The sequence below is a fragment of the Juglans regia genome, chromosome 3, assembly GCF_001411555.2.
Source record: "Juglans regia cultivar Chandler chromosome 3, Walnut 2.0, whole genome shotgun sequence".
In the NCBI taxonomy this organism is placed as follows: Eukaryota; Viridiplantae; Streptophyta; class Magnoliopsida; order Fagales; family Juglandaceae; genus Juglans; species Juglans regia.
The window spans coordinates 4,580,910-4,600,263 of record NC_049903.1 but is presented as its reverse complement, the minus strand read 5'-3'; the positions used below and the strand labels follow the sequence as shown (position 1 = coordinate 4,600,263).

Below are 19,354 nucleotides of genomic sequence, written 5' to 3'. Positions count from 1 at the left end.
AATAACATGAAGGGAAACCATCCTGTAGAGTCCTCAGCGCTACAAAACGTGATAAATAAGAGGAATCGGCGATTGGTTTCCAAGACTTTGCGTGTTTGGGGTCATCGAGATCACTATCAAAATACAGTGAGGCACTTTTCATTAATTTTGAAGAGGAACCTTCATCTTGCTCGCCAGCTTCATGCTCAGAGCATTCCCATTACTGGTTGCATTGGATTCGAGGGTATGCGAATTTCAAAACTGAATTATTTAAACTCCTCGCCACCACTTCAAAGCACAAATTACCAGTCCCCCTTAAGGAATGTCTTTATCATCATCATCATCACCATGCACAACAATGTCGGATGCACCTTTCTACTCCAGATTGCCATTACTCAAACATTCTTTCCCACTTCTCTTCTCCAAATCACACCACCGTAACGATGCCAATTACCAAGTCCGGCAACGTTCTCTCATACAGTTAAACGACAGGTTCAAAATACTCCAACAAGGTCAGGCACTCAATCTCCTCCAGATATGAGAACTAGCCGAGAGAGTTATTGGTTCAAGGACCTGCGAACCAGCGTCGTAAACGCCATGTCGTTGAATTTGGGCGGGGAGTTATATAATTCAAGCTCCATCAACTTGGAAAACCGCAAGTCCGTTTAACCCGCGCGACGACAATAATTTCGCCTGCAACAGCCAACAGCAAGTAATCCAACCCTTAAGTAAATCAACAATGTCGTTCTCGTCCCCAAAAGGAAACTTTGAAGGGAACAGATTCTCGTTGCCGAAGAACTTCAAGGCTGACGCTGCAAACCGATCGATTATGGGATCAAGTCGAGAGAAATTCTGGTTTAGGTTTCACTGTAGAGATATGCATTTTATTTTTTAAAAATGAAATGCTACTATGCCGCTTTTTTATTTTGCTATATTGACGTGACATTACTATAAAAATAATAAAAAAATTACAAATTTATTAAAAAAATTTAAAAAAAATAGAGGAAACGTAAGATTATTTTTTTAAATATAAAATAAATTTAATGCATCAATTTTTAAATTTTATTTTTGTAAATTTTTTTTTTACGAAGTAGAACTCTTTAAGATTTATTTGGAGAGTGAGTTGATACGATAATTTTGTGAATAGTAATAAATAATTTATAAATATTAATAAAATAGTTTGAGTTAAATATTTTTTAAGTTTTAAAAAATTAGAAAGAAAAAATTTAATAAATAATATTATAAAATTAAAATATTGTAATAATATAATTTTATAATATTATTTTTATTTGAAAATTTAAAAAAGTTGAAATTGTTTTTTATTTTTTATTTGAAAGTTTACAAAATTTGTAATGATTAGTTGAAAAAAATTATAATGATTAGTTTGAAAATTTTGAATTTAAATTATGTTTAAAAATAAGATGGAATAAGATAAAATGAAATCAAATAAAAATTTTGTATCTCATTTGAAGCCTCGGACCTACCTTAGTCTTTCTATATTAGGACTAACCTGTTTTCTATTCAACATAAACACATGTATTATACATATTGAAAGATAAAATGGATCCACACAAAAATCCTAATTCTACCCTTGCAATTGACATCAATAAATAAATAAGGCTAGATATATAAGTTTCGAACGTTCAAATCTCAGCAAGCCTCCCTCTCGTGGGTCTCACGTTTTTTCTTGGATATTAAGTCGAATTGAGTTGAGAATCTGAGATGAATTGAATTCTTTATAAATAATAATGAGTTGAAAATGTGCAATAAATTTTGTAGGATCCATTTAAAATGAATTTAAATATATTTGGATATTAAGATGAGTTTAAATGTATTTATAAGAATTTGAAAAAGATTGTAAATCTCGCGTATAAATAAATGTTAAATTGAAAAAAGTTATAGATCTCACGTGTAAAAAGATTTTGAGTTAAAATAAATTTAGTAATTTGAGAATTGAATATTTAAATGTTAAATTTAATTTAAAATTAGTCTGAACTAAATTGATTAAGATGTCTCTTACTTTTCCAAGTTTATTTACATTTTTCATTTGCAAGCGTCTGTCACCAACGGCAACTCCGTAAAAAATCTTTCCCATATATTAAATATGAGTAATCAAAACCAGATTTTTTTTTTGAGAAAATCCAAACTAGATTTGGTTCTGTATAAAAGCGAAAATGTAATTAATATATTCCTTACTGCACATACATTGTATGTACATGCATGCTTACGGCAACACGAGGAAACTGAGATCATCCCAAATCTCCCTTCAATTCTTCAAGCCCCCCCAACTTTAAAAAGCGTAGCATATCCCAACTTCAACAAGCCTCCGAGTCTCTGAACTCAACTAGAATAGCCCAGGTTCTCCGGAGAGGCACCCAGAAGTTGGGGTTTTCGCAACCCTTTCAGAGTTCCCTCTAGTCCCAGAACTTTAACCTACGGAACATATCAACAAGAAAAACACCGCCTCTATTGCAAGAAGTAGACAACAGAAAACCACGACCTGAAGGGAATATAAAATCTAGGATGGAGAGACTGTCGAACTTGTAGAAGTAGTCTAAGCACAGCTGAGTTGTTGTAGCTTCGCCTACCAGCAGCAATATGACTCTGGAAAACAATCTTCAACCTTATCAGTCCCATCTCTCTTGTTCTCAGCAACAAAATGGTTGCCATTGGAACCTTGATTTTAAATTAACTAAATCTTTCCCTGGAAACCTATATAAAGATGAATCAGAAATCATATGAACCTTGCTTATGTGATAGTTACCATGGTTGGATATTTATTTTGTTCCTTCAATCCCAGTCCTAAGATTTTTTAGTTTCCTAATATTGTTTATTGTTCATGCATCATGAGACTATAGCATGTTCCCTCTCCCATGAGCTGGAAAGAACATCATTCGTCAGCAATCAATATTGTTGAAATCATATTTTTTGACAATGTCGAGAATTTGGAGATGAAAAGAACCAAACGAAAGAAATGTTCAGAGCTGAAAAGAAAGAATGTTGGGTAAAGGGAGCAACAGAGATGTTTGGAGCAAACCAAGTTTAATAGTGGGCTCCAATACTGTAAGAGCACTAGTAGTGGACTCAACAAAATTATATTTTGGCTAAAGTTTAATTAGATTGCATAAAAACTCATTGTAGTGAACTCAACAAAGCTATAGTATTTTTAACTTTGATCATTTTCACTGATCAAATCTATTAAGTCCAAGTTACTGGCCAAAAATATTATTTTGGCATAAGAAATTCTCTCTCTCGCGTGCTATTCATTTCGGGCGAGCTCATAACTCTAGAAAATTTCTCTTCGTCTCAAAAGCATGAAGCGCCCAAATCTCAAACTCAACTACAGAAGACAGCCAGTCTCCATCAGCCATCATTTCAATGATATGTTATCATCTTGCTGGAGTGCTTCAAGTTCTAGTTCTACAATATTATGATTAGTTGATGCCAATTTTTTCTTTTAAACTAATGTTAGAAAATTAATGTGTACTTTTTTTAATAACGAATAAATATTCAAATTACAATTAGAATTAAAATAAATGAAAATGTCAAAATCAATATTTTAATAAAATAATGATAGATTTGGAGAATTTGTTATTTGATGAGCTAACTAAATTTATAAAAGTTAATTCTCTAACTAAATTTTGGTCAAACTTTGTTGAGCTACTAGTTAACTCTAACTAATTAGAAAAGCTGAAACAACCCAAGAATTCACAATCTTCAAACAGAATGAAAAGACTCCAGCATTTCCCCCTTTAATCCAAGAAAAAGTGTAACGAGTTTCCCAAAATATCTGTAACATTGAAAGTACAAAAGAAACTCATTATAATCTATGCAACTACATCCAACGAGCAACTGTGGTGGGAAAGGGCATCCATAATCAATCACTTAGCCATGCAAAGAAACAAAGAATCAGGTGACAAATATGTTCAGGAATAATTAAAAGCCTTTAGCCATAAAGAACCAAAATTTTTCCAATCTAAAAGCATGCCTAATTCAATAACGTTGTAACGTTAACGTTCCTTTCACCCATTAGTATAAGAACAAGATCTGCAATACGATATATTACCTGCAGACGTGAAAGGTCCTTTGGGTTTCTCTGATTAAGCGGACGGTGCACCAAGCTTTGCAAATAAGTCTTAACTGAAAATGGCTCAGAGAGCAGGAATGCCATGGCATTCATATAGCAACCCACTTCCGCTTGGCCATTAAACCAGCGAGGGCTTCACTTTGTTGAGCATCCACGTTCAGTATATTTTGTGCCTCATCCACAATGACTCACCAACACTCAATCTTCTTCATAGGGTACTCCTCCGCCCAATAATGTTCGGAAACTAGTGGACTATGGGATGTTAATACAATGTCCTATCTTCGGAGCAGCTCCACATCTCTTGTCCGATTGCCTTCATATAGGTATGCTTTTAAATTTCTGGGATTAACGGGTTCCTTGAGCTGTCTTTCCTTGGTCAAAAGCCCAGAAGATGGGCAAGGGCAAACGACCAAACTTGTCCTCCCAAAATTTGTATCGATACCACTAATTTTACCTTTTTTTGGCGGCCCTGAACATTCATCTTGTTGGTTCTTCCCCTCTTACACTTTCTACCACCTCTACCTTCCTCGCCCATTTCATCTAAAGTTTCCACATATGCACTAGCATCGGCGGATGCAAGAGCACTACCACATTTATCAAAAGCATTCAAAGAGAGGAAAGTTAGAGTCTTGCCCAATTCAATATCGTCCGCAAACAACCCACCGCGCAGAGGTTCTGGCCGCATATTCGTATGGTATTGGTCAAAAGCTTTACATAAGACCCTTTTTCTCCTGATCCCTAAAGGATGGCAATTCGTCCGAATTCTCCCTATGAACCAACCACCCCAATCCCTACTTCTGTTGCACAAAGAGCTCCGATTTGATCACATCTTCAGGCAAACCCAACGCTTCCAGCAGACCCCTTCATGCTCCCAGTCGAAAACATAATCTTCTGTGTTGACTTGATTCCCATCTCTAATCAAGTTCAACCCACCTGGTGCATAGTGGGCTGGGTCTTGTCCAGGAGGCAAAGCCCCTCAACTAGTCGGTTACCTTGAGCCAGTTCTTGGACAAGACCCAGCATTTCGCGATCACTGACGGTGTCGAAGCAGAGTTCGTTTTCCATAATATTGGCCATTAAAACAGCGACAGAGTCGGGGTATAGCGGATGTTGAGTCTTGGAGGTTCTGTGAGAATTCTTCGTTCCGACCTTCGGGTTCTTGCCAGTTGTCAAGGCCCAAGTAGAGCGCTACTGGGTCTTCGTCTTCCTCCATTTTTTTGCAAAGCGGATATTGAGAGAGAGAATCAAAGAGAAAATATCAGAGAAATGTATGAAGAACAAGATGAAGAGTCGATCTTGCTAAAAAAAATAATCTTTCAGTGTGCAAAACATAAAGACTTCCATGTGGCGGGAAAATGTAACAGATTGTTAACTGTTTGCAAATCCCACTGGCACTTAATGAGATCCACAATTATATGCCCGTTTGCAATCTCTTTTCCGAATTGATTTTTATTTTTTTTTTTGGATTTTCCTAATATAAAGAAATGACTTATCTAAATTAGTTTTTTTCCAAAAAAAATCGAAAATAAAATAAATGAAACAAAAAAATATAAATTACAGTGCTTCGGTCCAAATGGGTTGTCAAGTGTATGCCTACTGAAGTGCCCAAAATTCTATTGTTAAAGAATAGCATAAGTGGTGGCTGGGCAACGCAAATAAACATCCCCAACAAATTCATATAAAACACGAAATAAAAAATAACGATTGAGAAATATTTATAAAAAATCAGTTCCATATGAATTTGGCACAAATAAACAATCCAACGATGTATTGCTATTAATTGCGCTTTATAAGATATCGGTTGAAACAAATGCTGTAGAATACAAGACCAGGTTGTCAGAAGGAAGAGCATGAAGCTCCTCGAAAAACAACACACAAAATACAGCTGAGCTACGATGGAGTTCGATGGGTGGTGAAGCGTGGCCACAATAGTCTCCAGAGGGCACGTAGGTGGTGCTAGGCAACTTTCTGGTGTAGATCTAAGCTCCAAAATTTTATGAACAAAAGTAAAAATATCAACAAAAACAAAAGAGCTAACAAAAAATGAAGTAGATAGAGATGATAACAGCGAGGAGAGGTGGCGTTGGAGCAGAAATGGCTCTAATTTGGCCACGGGTGGTGGCAAATGGGGCCCACACAACCTCCTGTGAGTTGGTGATGTGTGAATGGTGATAGATCTAGCAAAACTTGATTATAATCAATGAGGTCGTGGAGATAGGTGGAGAAAAATATGAGGTTGTAGGCAAGCGGAGAGAGAAAAAGTAGTGGAGAAGGAAGGATGGCCCCTCCCAGGCGATGTAGAAGACGATGTGCTCTCAGTGTTGATTGAATTCATTTCACCAACTTCTCATTGACCCAAAAATTGTTCCAAAGATCTGGACAAAGAGCACCAATTCCCGCACGGGAAAAATACACGGGGAGAAAAAAGGAGGCATGCACTTCAAAGCATCCTCATAGTTGTACAATTAAGATAATGCCACCAAATGGCAATATTTTGTTACAGCAACTTAAAGCAAGAGATGCTGATTTATTTTCATGGATATCATTTCTAAGATAACGGAAAAGTACATGTTACTTTCATCCGATGAAAAAGCCCAGAACAGAATGGACCTGCTCAATTGCAGCACAAGGTAGAACCGTTGAACTACATTTTTTTTGGGTGGTTGGTAGAACTACTACTTGCCAGCAAATGACTGGGATCTACGATGTCTCCTGAACTATTTCAAAGTATCACAGTCCATGTTACCCCTCAATCATGCAGCGTTCCCAATATATCATCATCCCGATACAGATGATACCTGAAATCCATTCAAAAAAGGTATTTAACCACAGAAACCCTGTGTGTCAACATTAGATATTTCGAAATGGATGACATTTGAAATAAAGCATAACCAGCAGAGTCATTAGCCAAGGCTTCTTGCCAAGCATTGGTTGGAGATACCGTTTTCTCTTGACAATGTTCCACTAAGAAAAGGTATTCCTATCAGGAATGTTAAGAGCAGCACTCATACTTCCAACTTTTATATTAAGATCAACATGCAAGTCAGCTGATTTGAACTTCTTTAGCATGGACAGAATAATAAAATAAGTGCTTAGATGATTTAAACAAACTTAAGTAGCTTTAAGTGTGCATATATTCTCAATACTTTGTGTCATGTAAAGGGAATGGGTTGAATTGCAGCCAACCAACGACTAAACCTTAAGGAGGATAAAATCAAAAAAGGAAGCTCAGGAAGGTTCAGGGAGGATTCTATCTTATATACAAATCTAGAGATGCAAAGTCATCGGACACTTGAGAGAGCAGAGCCTAAAATCTGCTTCCCAACTTGAAAGCTGATGACAACACGAAGAAAAGCTACAGGTACTAATGTGACAGATCACAACACTAGCCACGACAACTTTTCCCAACTTGGCAGTACCATATTGACTTGCACTCTTATGACAAGAAATCAAGCTGAAGACATTAAAGATTTCCTCATCATATATGCATTGAAATACTTACAAAATTTCTTCTTAGGATATGTTTTTTAAATGTTTCTTTTATAGTTATCTCATCTTAGGATGTGCACAATCATGCATTTGAAGACTAAAAGAACAAAATTAAAGAAAATAAATTTTGATGACCCCGTAAAGTGCTAAAGTGAAACAAACCACAAAACTAGGACGATCATCCATATCTAAGGTGCATTGAAAAAAAAAACATATCAACTACGAGTTCTAAAATTATGAGGCACAACAGCTGCAAGAAGGGAAAACCCATACTCTTTGTCACCAAGCTTCACTTGAGTTCCTCCATATTCAGGCAAGAGGACAGTATCTCCTTCTTTTACACTGACAGGTATCAATTTCCCCTCTTTATCATGAGTCCCAGCACCCACCGCCACAACTTTTCCAGAGTTAAGCTAAAGTATCAAACGTTATAATGTGAAGAAATCACTAATAATGCATTTCAATTTCTTGTACCAATCAGTAATAAAGGACAAAAGGAAAAACAGAGAAAATGTTTTACAAGACTAACCACTGAACAAAGTAAATCAAATAGAAAAAACACGTTGACTATATTACAAATTTTGTGTCGCTTTACGTATAATGAAAATTCCCTCATAATTTATCCACACCCAGAAACAGGAAACCTGTAGTTATCGTTGGGTGCAGAGAAAATGCGTGAAAAGAAAGAAAAGCAACAAACTTGCGAATCTCATCACTCAATACAACCTATTACACTTAATTTTCTTTGTGGGTATTGGGTTCGTTCAGTTTTCTTCAGATTCCAAAATAAACAAACGCATTGACCGCGAGAAGCAGAGAAATGAAGAAAAAAGTGAGTGTAGAGTAAGTAAGTGAATTGACCTTGGTAGCTTTCTCGAGAAGCAAAATGCCAGCATGGGTCTTGGACGGGGGGACGATTTTCTCGACCAAAACGCGATTCAGTAGCGGGATCAAACGCTTCGCCATCGAAAGTAAAAAGGAAACCGAAAAACGATAGAGAGGGAGAGTCGGAGAGACTCGAGAGCCAGGCCTCTTCTCTGAAGTCTGCGGTCTTTTCAGCTTTTGCTTAAAATCTAGGGTTTAGGAAGGGTTTATCGCTCAGCACATGAGAGTACTTGGAAACCCTGTCTGCGAGAAATTCTGTATCTTTTCTTCAGGGGTCGTTTTGTAAAAGCCTCCTCTCGTTCCTCCGGAAAGTCGGGAAAAAAAAAAGGCGAAACTCAAATTTTTTTTTGAACCAGTAGACAGTAAATATGTATGTTGTATTCATCAATCAGTTGAGAAGACCACTAGAAATCCAGAAATTTGAAGAAATTTATAAAACAAGTAGTGTGTTATTTGCATGCATTTTAAATTTTCCTTTCATTATTTCTTTGGGGCCAACATACATATGAATTCTTATTCGACGTGGCTTCCATGTGCCTCCAGCTAGGGGAGGGCAGCGGGCCCTGCCCCGCCCCTCGCCACCTAGCCCAGTCATGTCTTGCCCCTACCCCGGATATATATATATATATATATTAATAATAAAAACTTATACTTACAGTAAACGCCGTTTTAGGGATATTCCAAAACAACGTTGTTTTACTATAAGACTAAAATCCCTCTCGGCGATTCTAACCTTAAAACTATTCTCAATCTCCTCTCATTTCCTCTCCTCTCTTCTTTCTCAATTTTTCTCCCTCCACGATTTCTTCTATATCTCCTCCTCCTCCTTTTCTTGATTTCAATTTTTTACTTTTTTTTTCTCAACATTTTGAAGCGTGGCCGTGGAACCACAACCACCACTGGTCGTAGTTACTTTGCTCAGACCGTGGTCTTGCCATGTGCTGTCACAACTGTGGCAGTGCATTTAATTTTTTTTTTTCCATGTGTCGCTATATGCACTTTGTAATTTGTTGGATTTGTTATTGGATAATATATCTGTTGATTTTATGGATGAATCTATAGATTTGATGTTGTTTTTTTATTATTTTGGACTTTTTCGATTGTTTTCCACCTTGGGTGGGTAGTGGACGGGACACCCCGTCTACGAAGTGTGGAGCTGGACTCCAAGAGAACAAACCCCAACCTCAATCCATTCGGGGGGGAGGGGGGGGGGGGTTTGTAGGGTGCGGTAAGCACCCCTACCTCTCGCTTTCGGCAAAAGTCTCTTGTAAATATTAAAAAGCATGCACATGATCATCATACTCTCCAACAACACATAAAAATAATGTCAAATTTTGGGCAAGTTTCTTGCTCTACATTTGATCCAACCCTTTTACAACTTAGACTTGCTACCTCTTATCTTGACTGAGCTCTCTAGACTGAAAAATAGTGTGAAAACTACATAAAAAAAATATGTTCGAGTATATACCAAAAGACAAAGAAATTTCTATTTGAGATTGCAGTAAGAAATAAATATTTTCATAATAGAGTTTAACCATGTAGACTCTATTATAAATTTGGCATAGGGACAAAGTTGAGGACCATTCCTCATATATGCATTATGAGTTTGTGCATATAAGATATATGAAAGCTGCTATAAACACGAAAGAATTACATAAAGTAAACCTACAAATTTATGTGGTTTTATAGAATCTGCTAGATCTACTTTATAATAAAATAACTTTACAATCTAACGTATTATATTAAGCCACATTAGATTGTGAGTTTACTTTTATATAATTATTTTGTAGTTAAAGCATTTTTTAAGATATATAGATCATGTTGTCTATTTAATATTTTGAATAAATTAGATCATTTAATTTTAAAATAAGAGAAAGATATTGCCTAGATTTTTCAATATTAAGAGTGATCATAGCCTCATATAATTTAAACATAACATGAGTTTCACATAAATATTTAATATTATGTACTTCTCTCGTCCATAATTAGAGAAGGATGACACTACAACCATCGAGGATGAATCCTCCCGATACGTGTATTCTTTATTTATGTATTTTTTTAGTTCTTTAAATATTTTTTGAAAAAAATAATAATAACACTATTTAAAAACATTTCATTAATCATTAAATAAATAAATAAATAGAAACTATGATACCCATTATATATCGAGATGGCTAGCATCTTTCTTTAGAGAATAGGTTAATGGAATATAATCCTGGTTGGTGCCGGTGGATTTTGTCATTATGACGCAATTAAGACGTAGAAAACGTGAATAGGAATAGTTTTATGATAAATTAAGTATATAAACGTTGAAGCTGGTGATGATGAAGTCCTCGTGTCCTTTTTAGTGTGGGAGTACTGCCGATCGAGTGTCATATATGAGAAACTGTACGTTGCTAAAAATTAGTCATAGTCATAGACAGCTAGCTAGCTATGCTTGCATGTAATTATGGCACATTTGACCACCTTAATTAAACCTAACCACCTAAATCCTACGTACACAAGCATTTATAATATGATTATGACCACTGATTATCATCACACACACACACACATATATATATATATATATATAATCCATGACCTCTAGTACTATATAACTATCTATTTTAATTATATACAAATAAACTAGTAGCAGTTGTTGGGTGTTCATAAAAAAAATAATAATAAAAATAAAGCTGTTAATAGTTATGATATTAAGGAATGAGTAATGATAAATATGTAACTATTTTTACAATTTTTTATATAATTATATTTTTAAATGAATATATTTATGTAAAGTGATGTTAATTTTATAAATTATTTTAAAAAAATAATATTAATTTAAAACATAATTATATAAAAAATTATAAAAATAATTGTATAGCTATTATCTTCCTCACATCTTGAGATGTGACCAATATTGTATTTAATTAATGCTTGTCCGTCACGTGGGAAGAAATGTGCCTAGCTGGTTGTTCGATGGTCAAAATAATATAGCTAGCAGCTGGAACCAATTAATTAAGCTGTTAACGCCAAATTAATTACCAATATTGTACACATAATTAGAATCTCAAGCAAACTATTAATAATAATGAGATGAGTTGAGATGGTGAAGTGAGACGATTGATAAGTTTTTGTGCTAAAGATGATCAATCATTAATATTAATAATAAGATGAGTTGAGATGATAGAATGAGATGAATTTTGTACAATTCCACGAACATGAGGTTTCAAGATGGCATATACACACACAAATTGTCTGAAGCCAAAGACCAATTAAACAAGAAAAAATAATAATAACAGATGAGAAATTAGAGTTTGAAAGATGTAGATGAGTGAAGAAAGACGACAGATGGGTACTCACAACATGATTTAAGTCCTAACACATTTGTAGCCCACAATAATGAAAGGTTTCGTGGAGTTGTTATGTCCAAATGATGATAGGACCAGGGACTTTGACTGAGAAAATAGAAAAAGCAAGTGAGAAAAAGGGGAACATATAATAAAAAGTAAAACCCTAATTGCTTGAAGACCAAAGAATTCTTTGCCGTAATCATGCCGCCTGTACTCAAAACGACACATTATTGCCCATCTAAGAGGGTTTCATCTTTGCAGCGACAGCTAATTGTTGCAATCCAATGCTGATCATGACCTCTGTGTGTGTATATATATATATATATGTGCGCGTGTGTGTATATATTGTGTTTGATTGCTAATTGGCAAGTAACTTAAGCATACTTGAGAATTTCACACATTTACCTTTTCTCTTTCTCGAAGTAGTGTGAATCATACGGAACTCATGCAAGCTTTGTCTAAGTTTTTTAAGAAAAAACCATAAGATCTAGCAACTTGTATATGAAGACATGACTTATTGGAAAATAAAAAAAGAAGGGTAAATCAAACCCAAATGTAATTATGATCTCGAGTTTTTCATTGAATAATATGCATATGTGTGCGTGCACGCGTGTATATATAAGTAGAGGTGGTAATTCGACTATATGACTTAATTCGAACTCGAATCCGATCCGTTAAACTAAACGCGTCAGGTCTTTAAACCTTATCACAATACATTTAAATAATGGGTCGTGTCGCGTCATCCATTTTGACATATTTAATAATTAATTAAAAATTGATCAACACGACATGACTCATTTCAATCCGTTTTATATAAACAGGTACTTGAACTAATATGCATTTATTCATTTGAATTGATTAACATAATTTCACATAAAAGTTAAAATTTATATTTATTAGTAGCCACAATATAAAAAATAATAATTAGACTACGCACTAATAAAAAATATCAATATTAGATTCCTAAATTAACAAATATAAGTATAGGTTTATAATTACAATCCCAATAATAAAAATATAAGTATATTGAAAAGTATCTAATAATAATAAAATTGTGATTGTGAGCAAAAATTTAAACGAGTCGTAACATGATAGTATCGTGTTAAGCGGGTTGACTCGTTTATAGATAATGTCTTAACAGGTCAACTCGTTTTTATTCAGATCTGTTAACATCAAATTCAAATCCACTAATTTTATATCGTATTCGTGTTGAATTCATAAATTGTATTACATATTATCACTCTTATCGTGACCGTAAAAGCTAAAATGCAAGATCTAGTCTTACCGTACGTAAGAATGTTATTTTCCACTCTCCTGGCAATGTTTTTTATTTTTTTAATCTTTTTTTATAGGAAATCTCTGTTATACGTAATCACACACAGATATAGGATGGTTAAGTGCTGCTATAAGACCGACTACATACAAATCTGGGATTAGAAGATATCTGATGATCACTAGATCCAATTGGACAACTTAATTTATTGATCATCACGTATGTATGTCTTTAGGGCGAAATTTAGAAACCAATCGTTAAACAGGCGTGCGATGAGGAGGTTAAGGTCTCGTTTATTTTTACAGATGAGATGTGATGAGTTAAAATTAAAATTAAAAGTTGAATAAAATATAATATTAATATTATCATATATATATATATATATGTGTGTGTGTGTGTTGAAATTATATATAAAGCACTACTTACGTGAGTACTTTAGTAGCTAGCTAGGTATGAGGATTTTTTGGTTGCTTTATGTTTTTCTTTTTTGGGTGCTAAATACATCAAGTGACGAATATGACTTTCATGACCTGATGATAATCTTTCTTCTAAAATAATTAATAAATAAAGGAAAAAAAACGACAAAAAACATAATCATTTCTTCTAAGAAAGAAGGAGACCACTACATATACGTTCTGATATATATATATATTCACCAGCCCCACCTCTTTACGGCCCACCCTCTTCTGCCTCCAGTTTAATTTCTAATTAATTTCCATTACAAAGCTCTCTAATTAATTTTTCATCGATTAAACATTTTGTCGATAGCTTTCTTTTATTCCGTTTGTTTGATGAGAAGTTGGTGTGAAAATGTATATTGATCATCTGCAACGTCCTGCTTTCTCACTTTACGTATGATGTGAGTCTAGATCATCTGTTCTTGGACGGGAACAATATTATGCTTAAAATATAACAATTGTAAATTATATAACTGTCGTGTAATTATTTTTAAAAAAATAAATAAAATATGTGACACACATGAAAAAAAATTAATTTTTTAATAATAAATCTCGTTTTTTTTTAAATCAAGTACACGACTTGTATGCACTTTACGATTATATGTAAATTGAGCCTCAGGGAAAAGGGTTGAGGTATATCATCATGTGGCCTGACAATTGGGGATTAATACTTATTATTATGGGCGCTACAAAAATAGAAATAATAATTAATTGAGAAAATATATTTACAATCGTGAATTATGTAATTATCGTATAATCGTTTTAAAAAAAAGTAAATAAAATATGAGATCTATATGAAAAGAATTAATTTTTAATAGTAAACCTCACTCTTTCAAAATGATTACACGACTTTTATGCATTTCACAATTACATGTAAAATTACTCGTAACCCTTTTAGCTAACTACCCCCATCCCGCATGCATGCATGCTTATTTCTAAACAAATGACATTATCTAGTTTCCCTCTTATTACAGAGTAGTACGTAGATATATGCATGAGATATTGGATGATCGGCCCTGTATATTCTTCAGAACCTCTTAAGTTTTTCAATTCCCCGGTCATGTTTACTTCTGAAATTCATGACATTATATTATTACTCAATAAAATCACAATTCCTTCCAACTTGTAAATATTTCTCGAGCATGGATTCTTTCTTTCGTTAGACTTTTTTTGTTTCTTTTGTAAGGCTTTGCCTTTTTGTGATCCATTTTTTTAATGATCCCATATACAGTATTAATGATACCATTTTTTTCCCTATTGTTCAGTAAATGTTATTGAGGATTTTTCCTAAAAGATTATAGCTTTTTTTTGTTCAGATTTAGGAGGAGTTTGCTTTTGAATTCCAAAATTTCTTGATTCAACGTACTACTGCTATATCCACATGATCTAATATAGTCTCATAACTTGAAATTATCTACCCTATTCCCATGATTTTGAAATAGAACTATTTCCGAAAATTCCTCGCCTAAGGTTACATTTGGATGCAAAATTAATTTTAAATGATCTGTAAATAGTAGTGAAAAAATAATAAATAATTTATGAATAGTAATAAACTGTTTATAAATAGGAATGAGATAGTCTACACTTGCCAAACACAAGATAAGAGTCCACACTAATAAAGCATTAATTCCCACATAAATGCAGAGCCGAACACCACTTTTTCAGGATTCAAATGTCCTTTTATCTGCCCCTGGACAACTTTTGAGGGAAAGGTAAGTGCCTGCCTTTGTGTATAGAACAGAGAAGACGATATTGTCATTAGGAATAGGCAAGATATGCATAAGGCAAAACCCAAGTAAAAACAACTAAAAATGATTCTATCTCGGATGACCCAAAATCGATGTAGAGTGAGAACTTAGCTAAGCTAGTGATCAAGCAGAGCTTTTCTTAGGGAAACTGAGAAACCACTCTCCCTTTTTCTCTCCCCCTCTCTTTCTGTCCGACTCAGGTGGAAGGGCTTTCCCAACAGAAATTAGGCTCTGAAATCAGTAGTAAAAGTTGTTTCCAATAACACCCTCTGCACCATATTTTTATTTTATTTATAGAACCAGGCAGCAAGCCCTAAGCATTTTGACTCTTACCCTCTCATTTTGACTTGGCTCTTCTCTTCAAACTCCAAGGTCCCTTATAAACAAAACCAAAAACCAAAAAGGTTCTTTCATAATATAATCCTCAGCCATCTGAAAGTACAGCCCCACCTCAAAAAATACCCATCTTCAGTCAGTCTTCTAAGAGAAAGGAAGAGCAAGACAAAGAGAGCACTACTCCATGCCATGATTTGGGTTCTGCGCAAGAAACGGATGGGTCTGAGAACAAAGTTAGCATGCTTGTCTCTGCTTCTGCTGATGCTATTACAGTTTGAGGCTCCATGTTTTGCCGATGGGGCCGAAAGATTCTACAGATCATTCAAAGGTGGGTCTGGTTCTGAGCACAATTCTGTTAAACCCCATGGCACTGGCTTTAGAGGAAATGCAGACAAAGATGCTGATGAGGTTTTTGGGGCTGATAAGAGAAAAGTCTACACAGGCCCGAATCCTCTGCACAATAGATGAGTAATTTAGTAGAGAAACCTGCCATCTTCATATTTTCAAGCTATGAAAACTTTTTCGCGCTTACTCTCCATATTCTTCTCCTTCCTTATCTTCTTTCTTTCTTCATTTTTATTTTGATTTTTGAGAGCATCTTCATGCTTGAGGCCTTTGAATATTTCAAGCAGTCTTACAGATGTATATGAAAGTTTAGTTTTGAGATTTTTGGTGAGGAAATATACTTATTTGTTAATAGTATAAGGGAAGAAGTATTTCTTATTATATAATATTTCGAGAACATTAATGCCATTAATAGGGTTGTTGGTGTGAATGAATATTGTTGTGCTTTTGCTCTAGCTGGTTGGTGATCTTATTCTCTGCTGTTGCTATCCCAGTACTCTTGTATAAAAAAAGGGATCTTTCTCAGTAAACTCTTTCTTGTTCTTGTAATCTCAGATCGTTCGGTTTTCCAAATCTAGCAATGCTTAGAGAGGAATTTCTATATGGCTTATAAGCATGTTCATTATGATCATGTATCTATATACATTTTGTATGTATTTATTTATGTATGTATGCATGCATGGATATTGCATGTATGTAGAAGATGCTTTATGTCTGCAGCCTCATGTAAGAAGACGGATTTCATTTCCTTTTATTGGCTAAGTTGCTATCATAGATTTAAATGCCCATCAACATGCATTTGCTGATCTATGCACCAGACGGCCATTTTTGTTTACACATGAGATCTCATCACTTGTACATCAAGATAGGATGACTTTCGGCCATAGATTGCATATTTGTCGACAGTTTTTTTTTTTTTTAAATAACAGCCATGAAGTAAGCTTGAGTAACATTTGAACTGTCAATAGACAGCCATTTTAATTTTTCTGTCTTGAATGATTATGAAGCGGTCCCACTGTAAGTTTGATTGATACTTTGCCAGCCCCACATGTCCACTACTATTGCATAACGAGTTTTCTACCCAAAAAAAAAAAAAACTAATAATCTCCATATATACTTTCCACTATCATTTATGGAACTGGCTCTTTTTCTTCTTCTTTTTTTTCCCAGTTTTCCTTTCGAACACGTTTGAGTAACAAAAAAAATAGCTTAATCTTGAGGATTTTCCCAACATTTTAGAACTTTTGTCTATCTTCTTCGATGTACTGATTGCATGATGTTTTGAAAGTACATGAGTTTAATGTGAGAATAGAAACTTTCAACCATTTATTCATGTGATTCCTTCTTAATTTTATATATATTTCCTCAAATCTCGCCTTAATTTTTTTAATTGAGTAATGTTAGATATAATTATGTGTTATGGTTGTGCAAGCGCTGCATAACTTCTTTTGAAAAATAGTAAAATTCACTATTAAAAATTAATTTTTTTCATGTAAATATAATATTTATTCACATTTTCAAAAATATTATGCGATACTTGTACACTTTATGACTGCAAATATAATTTCTTTTTCTATATATTAAACCTAGCTACCAATGTAGTTTTCTCAAACTTGACTTGATCTTGCTTTAATAATTAATATGATCATCTGGCTAGCAGATTAGTACTGTTACTAATTTGGTTATTAAATCTCTTCAATCAGTCACTATATATGTGGCCGTGTAAATAATTAGGAAATTAAAAATAAAAATAAAACATCAATAGTATCGAAGAAAATTCTCTCTGGGGTACTTTTAGCTAATTAACTTTAAAAGCGAGTTTTTCATAACACCGAAAAATAAATAGGATTTAAAAATAAAAGAAGGTTAACATTCCAATTTACCTATGAATAAGACGTTTTTTTTATGTCTCTCAAGTCTCATCCCCCCTCCCCCGCGGGAGGGAAAAAAAAAAAAAAAAAACTGGAACGTCATTTTCCCATGCATGACAAAAGTCATACTCAGCATGTACAGAAGTACAGTACTGATGAAAACATGGTTTGCTTTGGAAACCATACATAATTCATAAGAACGCACTAACTTCAATTGCTTGATTTGAAATCAAACTTCTTAATTGCTTTTAGTAAGTGTATATATATATATATATGCATGGTTTTGCGAGTAATCTCCAGCGTTAATTTTATGCACAATGTGCTAGCATCTGATGATGATGATCAACAGATTTTTGGATTCAGACACATACATGACGGGTAAGGTAATACTAAGTAAGGGTAGCTGGGTCCATATCCAAACACGTTATATAACGAAAGGATTTAAGGATCCTTTGTCTACACGGCATGGCATTAGTCGTGCATGCAACCAGATTTTTGTTTGTTTTTAGCATTCGCTTACAACGTACATTGTTTGCAAGGCAAACACTTTTTGTCCATTTCCTAGGACCACTTAGACCAATGCATCAAGAAAAAGAAAAGTAAAGATAAGAAGTTGGATTTAAGAATTGACTTTCAGGCCAGGTGTCGTGGGTTTCATGTACTGTTTTTAAGTACGTAGATCGACTATTAATATTGCATTTTCAATTTGAAGCATCCCTCCTCCTCCACCATTCTTACTATTTGTAAATGCTTACATGGAAACTAGATAATAGAAGAAGAAGGGGGTCACTAATTTGCTTAGATAGCGATTATTTTGTGAATATTTTTTTATTTAAAAAATAAAACCTGGCATCATTTTGTGGACACTTATAAAAAAAAAGTGGTGTTTGTAAACCCATTTATTGATAGACTTCTCACAGACAACTAGTATAAAAAATCAGATTTTTTTTTTTTTTACTTTTTCTTACAATTAAAATAAGTTTTATAATAATAAATGATGTGTTGACATGATAACAATTTAAAATAAGAAAAGTAATTTACACTCAATACTTTTTCATAACATTTTACATAATTATATTTTAAATACAAAATATTTTATAAAAATAACATCACTTTATAAAAATATTCTCATTTTAAAATAATGTTGTAAAATATGTTATGAAATATGAGGTATATATGATTATTGAATGAAAAAATTTTCTCATCAGTTATTATTTATTATCTTACACTCTACGTCCTACAAAAAATACTCATATATCCTATGAAAAACATACACATATTCTATAAAAAAATATCTTTACACTCTATGAAAAGTTATAAGTATGAAGTGTGCGATGTAAACAGTTGTTAATTTGTAGCAAAACTCATGACAAAACACAACGTACGGAATCTCTCATGACATGCCGCATCTTTTGTTCCATATTCTGCCGAGTTCAACTTTGGTAGAATTGTAATTCGTCAAATTATAAAATTATTTTTATTATAAAATAAATTTAATAAATTATATAAAATATGATTATTTTTATATAATTTTTTTTTATGATTATA

The 19,354-nt window shown here is 33.8% G+C and overlaps 1 protein-coding gene across 1 annotated transcript; it reads right to left on the bottom strand.

The window, feature by feature from the left end:
- Window positions 1-6,385: 6,385 nt before the first annotated feature.
- On the bottom strand, window positions 6,386-8,708 carry LOC108983404 (10 kDa chaperonin-like). The gene is made up of 3 exons (XM_018955016.2): window positions 8,417-8,708; window positions 7,829-7,968; window positions 6,386-6,864 (listed from the first exon to the last, which is right to left on the bottom strand). The coding sequence occupies exons 1-3, from the start codon at window positions 8,519-8,521 to the stop codon at window positions 6,816-6,818; spliced, it is 294 nt and encodes a 97-aa protein (XP_018810561.2). The 5' UTR covers window positions 8,522-8,708; the 3' UTR covers window positions 6,386-6,815.
- Between the last annotated feature and the right edge of the window lie 10,646 nt (window positions 8,709-19,354).

What these genes read in the sequence shown, in the direction of transcription:
- LOC108983404 (XM_018955016.2), bottom strand. Translation starts at nt 8,521, where the DNA reads ATGGCGAAGCGTTTGATCCCGCTACTGAATCGCGTTTTGGTCGAGAAA. An exon ending in TTCTCGAGAAAGCTACCAAG is followed by an intron (nt 7,969 to 8,416) that starts GTCAATTCACTT and finishes TTGATACTTTAG; the next exon opens with CTTAACTCTGGAAAAGTTGT. An exon ending in GTGAAGCTTGGTGACAAAGA is followed by an intron (nt 6,865 to 7,828) that starts GTATGGGTTTTC and finishes AATGGATTTCAG; the next exon opens with GTATCATCTGTATCGGGATG.